The following is a 6349-nucleotide window of genomic DNA, read 5'->3' as shown; positions in this document are numbered from 1 at the left end:
CTCAAAAATAAAAAGTCATATTAACTACAACTTCGAAGTACAAAAAATAACACATATTTTTTTCGCTTATATTTTTACGTTCTCTAAAACTATCAAATCTAATCTCCCATGACTCACAATATACTAACTTCTTTTTATATGTTCAAATTATTTTTATTTTATTTTTTATTATTTATAAATTATTTTTACTTTTTTCTCAAATATTTTTATTTCTAATCGTATCACTCTTTATATAATTTCGAAGATCTCCGTATACATTGGTACTATGCTTCTAATTAGTGTACAAGTTTTACTAATTGGACCACCACTTGACCATGTTGAATAAATCCAATCTTTCTAGTACCAAAGTCTCTGAAAAAAGGTATAAACAAATAAAAATAATTAGATATTTATTTATAGGTTTCTTACACATAGAGGTAAAGTGAAAGATAAAAAGCTAAATAAAAAGCAATTCGCATTACCAAGTGAGTGACTTGTCTTTAGGAGTATGCCCCCTTGTATTGTCTTTATCCATTTATTGTGTTGAAGAAAAAACATATCCTTGAAATTTTAATTTCTTGTTTCTTTCTTTTTGGCACAATATTTGGAGGGTATTCTTTAACATGATTAGGTAAATAAATTAATCATTTATTAATAAAATATATCACAATTGAAGTATTCTTTTCAAGAATATTCAATAATTTAGGGGTGTTTATTACGTGATTCGATTCTATTTTTGTATTTAATAATTTAATTCATACGATTTTAAAATTATTTTTAAAAATCTATTGGTAGAGAGAGTAAATTAGTGAAAATAATATAAACACAGGATTAGTGTATTCATAAGTTAAACACATTATTTGGAATTACAATATACATAAACTAATTCATGAAAAATCATGCTATTAGTAATATATAAGGTTCTAATAAGAAGCGGAGTTAGTATTAAAAATTTGGGGGTTCTTTCTTCATTCTTATCATTGACTTGTCAATTAGTTCATTCGTTTAAAAACAAACGATCTGCTTTCATTTTAGTGTTTAAAAAGAATGATTTCTTTTTATTTTGACAATATTTTTATTTTAATTTTTCAGTTGACATGTTTAAGACTATATATTAAAGGATAATTTTTGTAAACTTAACATAACATAACTTAATTTAAGATCACAAAATTTAAAAGTTTTTTTTATTTTTCTTATACTTCGTATCAAGTCAAAACAGATCATTTTTTATGAAAAAAAAGGAATAGTACTTTTAGGAGTTCACGAGTTATTACTTAATTTTCTAATATAAATATAAAGTCTACAAAATAGCTACTGAACTCGTTTAAACTCATAAACCTCACCTAGCTCTCTACCCCTGATTCTAGTATATTAATACAATTAAAACAACATTTTTCCTCAAGGTATTTTCCACATTTTTTCACGGATAGTATGTTGCAAAATAATTTTTTAATAGATATTATGCAAATTATATTATTTTTAATATAATAAATTAAATATGCTTGAAAATAATAACTAATATAAATATAACTAATATCATTATATGCCAACGTTACTATTCCCTCCCGTTTCATTCATGTAATAGTATTTAAGTAAACACAAAATTTAAAAAATAAATCAAAACTTTAAAATTGTGATTAAAAAAATAAAATAAACTCATTTTTCTCTTAATCTTCTTAAAATAGGAGGAATAATAAAAAATACTATCCAAACCAAATTATTAGCAGCGAGTGATCACTGCTTTAGGTAAAGTGTGATTTGTATTTTCAAACCAAAAGAAAAAGAAAAACATGAAATCTTTGTTTGTTTGTTTCTTTTTTGCAAGGCTGTAATCTTTATTTTTTTTTTTTTTTTTTGAAAAAATAAAATTCAATCATTCACAGTAGCAAACAAATAACCACCGTCCCTATCTTTACTCTCTATTTTCCCTGTTTTCACATTTCTTATATATCCTCTGTTCATGGAACTCAATACTGCAAAACCCAGAAAAATGTTGAGATTTGTAGTGTTATCCCTTCTTTTTCTTCTGGGTTTGTGTCATTTTTCAGCGGGGATGAATATGATGAAGAGTAATTTCATTGTTCATATGGCGAAATCACAAATGCCAGAGAGTTTTGAAGATCATACTCATTGGTATGATTCGTCGTTGAGATCAGTTTCTGGTTCTGCTGAAATGTTGTATGTTTACAACAATGCTGTTCATGGTTTTGCTGCGAGGCTTACTGCTGAGGAAGCAGAGTCTTTACAGAATCAACCTGGGATTTTGTCAGTTTTGCCGGAGATGAAGTATGAACTTCATACGACAAGGACGCCTTCCTTTTTGGGTCTTGATGTAAGTGCTGATTATTTTCCTGAATCGAATGCGATGGGTGATGTGATTGTTGGTGTGCTTGATACTGGGGTTTGGCCTGAGAGTAAGAGTTTTGATGATACTGGATTTGGACCCATTCCAGCTTCATGGAAAGGGGAATGTGAATCTGGTACTAATTTCACTTCCAAGAATTGTAATAGAAAGTTGATTGGTGCCAGGTAAGATTTTTTGAAGTTGAAACTTTTAGAATAATTGTATTGAATTGTGTGAATATAGTAGCATTATTTTTGTTGTGTGTCAAATAGGTACTTTGCTAAAGGTTATGAATCTACTTTGGGTCCGATTGATGTATCGAAAGAATCGAAATCTCCGAGGGATGACGATGGACATGGAACACATACTTCTACTACTGCAACTGGTTCAGTTGTTCAGGGTGCTAGTCTCCTTGGGTATGCTTCTGGTAATGCTCGGGGAATGGCAACCCATGCTAGAGTTGCTGTGTATAAAGTTTGTTGGGTTGGTGGTTGTTTTAGCTCTGATATATTAGCAGCTTTAGATAAAGCCATTGATGATAATGTGAATGTACTTTCTTTGTCACTTGGTGGTGGTAATTCAGATTACTATAGAGATAGTGTCGCCATTGGTGCATTTGCTGCTATGGAGAAAGGGATTTTAGTATCTTGCTCTGCAGGTATACTATTTCTTTTAACTTGTCGGATTCATATAGCCGATTGTAACTTGATTTGGATTGAGGCATAATTGCTATTGCAGGTAATGCTGGTCCTAGTCCTTACAGTTTGTCCAATGTAGCACCATGGATCACTACTGTGGGTGCAGGGACATTGGACCGTGATTTTCCTGCATATGTAAGTCTAGGCAATGGTAAGAATTTCTCCGGTGTTTCACTCTATAAAGGGGCTTCGTCACTAAGCAAAATGCTTCCCTTCGTGTATGCTGGTAATGCTAGTAATATGACAAATGGTAATCTTTGCATGTCGGGTACCTTAATTCCTGAGGAAGTTAAAGGAAAAATTGTTCTATGTGACCGTGGGATAAATCCCAGGGTCCAAAAGGGTTCTGTGGTAAAAGCAGCTGGTGGAGCCGGTATGGTCTTGGCTAATACCGCTGCAAATGGGGATGAGCTAATTGCTGATGCTCATTTGATTCCAGCAACGTCAGTTGGACAGACAACAGGGGAAGCAATCAAGAATTACTTAACCTCGAATCCTAATCCAACAGCCACTATTCTTTTTGAGGGAACTAAGGTGGGGATCAAACCATCACCAGTGGTTGCTGCATTTAGCTCCAGAGGTCCAAACTCGATCACACAGGAAATTCTGAAACCAGACATCATAGCACCAGGTGTTAACATTCTTGCAGGATGGACAGGTGCAGCTGGTCCGACAGGGTTGGCCGAGGACGACAGACGTGTTGAGTTTAATATTATTTCGGGCACGTCTATGTCGTGCCCTCACGTTAGTGGTTTGGCTGCTTTGCTTAAAGGAGCGCACCCTGATTGGAGCCCAGCAGCTATCCGCTCAGCTCTTATGACCACGGCTTATACAGTGTACAAGAAAGGAGGTGCACTCCAAGATGTTGTGACAGGAAAACCATCCACGCCATTTGATCATGGTGCAGGACATGTAGATCCTGTTGCAGCACTAAACCCCGGACTTGTTTACGACTTGAAGGCTGATGATTATCTGAATTTCCTCTGTGCCTTGAACTACACATCAATCCAGATCAATAGTGTTGCAAGAAGACCCTTTAGTTGTGCAACAAATAAGAAGTTTCGTGTCGCTGATTTGAATTACCCTTCATTTGCTGTTGTATTTCCAGAACAAATGACTGCAAGCAGCGGAAGTGGTTCTAGTTCAATCAAACACACACGAACACTTACTAATGTTGGACCAGCCGGAACATACAAAGTCAATGTTATTAAACCAAGCAACTCAGTGAAAGTCGTGGTTGAGCCTGAAACATTGGCTTTTACTCGTATGAACGAGCAGAAATCATATACCGTGACTTTCACTGCTCCTTCAATGCCATCAACTGAAAATGTTTATGCTCGAATTGAGTGGTCAGATGGAAAGCATGTAGTGAGTAGTCCAGTGGCCATAAGTTGGACATGAAGAGGTTACTGATAGCTGAGTTTCGAATGTTAGCTCTGTTGTTTACTTGTATTAACTATAGTTTTCTGCTAAATTTTTAATGAAAAAGTTGAAAGTTGTATTTTTAAATGTTTTTGATGGAAGACATGGAAAACTGTATGCATTCAGGAAGATTGACTTGCCTTTTCTTGCCTCATTGTACAGTGATTCTTCAAGAACTAGTTCTCTTTTCTTGCATTTACAATCTTGCTCAATAACTTGAATTTGTTGTGTTGTAGCTGGTTGCTAAAGATAATGAATATAATCTCAAAATTTTGGGAGTACTTCCTATGAGCCTAGATTTTGGGACTACATAGCATATCGAGGATATTATCTTAGATCGAGGTTGTGGAAGGCGCATATTAGGGTAAGTTGCAGCATATTGAGGATATGATCTTAGATTGAGATTGTAGAGGGCGCAGATTAGGATAAGTTGCAGCATATCGAGGATATGATTTTAGATAAAGTGAGGAGATTATAGAGGGTACAAATTAGGGTGTTGTGGAGGGCAAGAATATCAGGCATTCCTATTTCGAAAAGGCTAATTTTTTGTCTTCTGATTTAGCATTTTGTACTTTGATTATCACACTATTTTATCATAATTATTATCTTTTTTTTTTATAAGAATATTTTATCGTACTTCTTCATAGTTAATCCTGAAATAATTATTTCTTATCCTACCAACCAAACAAATGTGATCCGTGTTCATTTACTTTACAGTTGTTCACAGCTACTCATCAATTTTGTTTACCTTTTATGTGATTTCAATCTTGACGTTTTCTCAATGGGGAAGGCATGACCAATATAGAAAGTGATGTTATACATTTGATAGTTATTTGCTAGAGCTGTTACCAAAAAAGACAATAATTTACCTTTATCTGATTAATCAATCTAGATCCACAAAAATAGATGAACAATCCATTATATAAAAAAGATTATAAAATATTGAGTGAAAGTACCTCATAAGAATTACTCCAAATTTACTCATAATAGAAAGAGGTTCACACAATTGACAATGTAAGACTAGTTGGAACAACAATTACAAAAGTACAAGGAATCTAAAATAAAACTAGAGCCACGTTAATATGTTTTATTGAAGATAGTTGGCGTCTCTCTCACGAGCAAACAAAGGATTAAATAACAACTCTATCTTCGGGATTCAACTAAGCCACAAAATAAGTAACATTCAAGAATGTTGCTCTTCTATTCTTAAATTTGTGATATCACCTTTTGATTGATGTCTTACAAATGTTTTTCAAGCGAAAGTAGCTTTTGAGTGCTTATCTTTTCAAACAAAAGAAGCTCAATTTATAAGAAAAAAGTTTTGCAAAAAAAAAATATAATTAAGTTTTATTTATTATAAATTAACAAATTGAAAAGAAAATTAAATTTATCTTCTGAAAGACTTATAACGTTAAACTAAAATAAAAGTGTCTTTCAAAAACTTATTAGGAACAAATTATAATTCGATGTTAAAACTATAAAATTTATATAATTTTACACTTAAAATAATGGGATTTTAGGTCCCTCGACCATTTGGCAATGTTTTGTAAGTATATATATAGGTCAAAAGAAAGTTTGGAACTTAGTGCTACTTGTGTAACATGATAAATAATGATGACCTTGCCAATTATTGGTGAGTATACTCAGCTGCCAGAATTGAATTGCTTTTAATTTCTCTAAATTTTTTGAATACAATAATTATAGGAGATCTCTACTGTAACTGTCTAAATAAATGTGGCACACGCAAATTGAATTACATCATTATTTTATTATAATTATTTATATAACAATAAGATATATATAAATTACTTTTATAATAAAAAATATATTTACAGTTAAAAAGTATATTAGAACTTTTTTTTTAAAAAAAAAAGGTTAAATTACATTATATTCCTACCATTCAACT

The 6349-nt window shown here is 32.4% G+C and overlaps 1 protein-coding gene across 1 annotated transcript; it reads left to right on the top strand.

Moving 5' to 3' along the window:
- The first annotated feature begins 1036 nt into the window (after positions 1-1036).
- On the top strand, positions 1037-4572 carry LOC101245035 (subtilisin-like protease SBT1.7). Its single transcript, XM_004234608.5, has 3 exons — positions 1037-2508; positions 2596-2981; positions 3062-4572. The coding sequence occupies exons 1-3, from the start codon at positions 1940-1942 to the stop codon at positions 4420-4422; spliced, it is 2316 nt and encodes a 771-aa protein (XP_004234656.1). The 5' UTR covers positions 1037-1939; the 3' UTR covers positions 4423-4572.
- The last annotated feature ends 1777 nt before the right edge of the window (positions 4573-6349 follow it).

Source organism: Solanum lycopersicum, chromosome 3 (genome assembly GCF_036512215.1).
Source record: "Solanum lycopersicum chromosome 3, SLM_r2.1".
NCBI classification, from domain to species: Eukaryota; Viridiplantae; Streptophyta; class Magnoliopsida; order Solanales; family Solanaceae; genus Solanum; species Solanum lycopersicum.
This window is presented reverse-complemented; position numbering and strand designations above follow the sequence as displayed.

What these genes read in the sequence shown, in the direction of transcription:
- LOC101245035 (XM_004234608.5), top strand. Translation starts at nt 1,940, where the DNA reads ATGGAACTCAATACTGCAAAACCCAGAAAAATGTTGAGATTTGTAGTG. An exon ending in AGAAAGTTGATTGGTGCCAG is followed by an intron (nt 2,509 to 2,595) that starts GTAAGATTTTTT and finishes TGTGTCAAATAG; the next exon opens with GTACTTTGCTAAAGGTTATG. An exon ending in TTTAGTATCTTGCTCTGCAG is followed by an intron (nt 2,982 to 3,061) that starts GTATACTATTTC and finishes TTGCTATTGCAG; the next exon opens with GTAATGCTGGTCCTAGTCCT.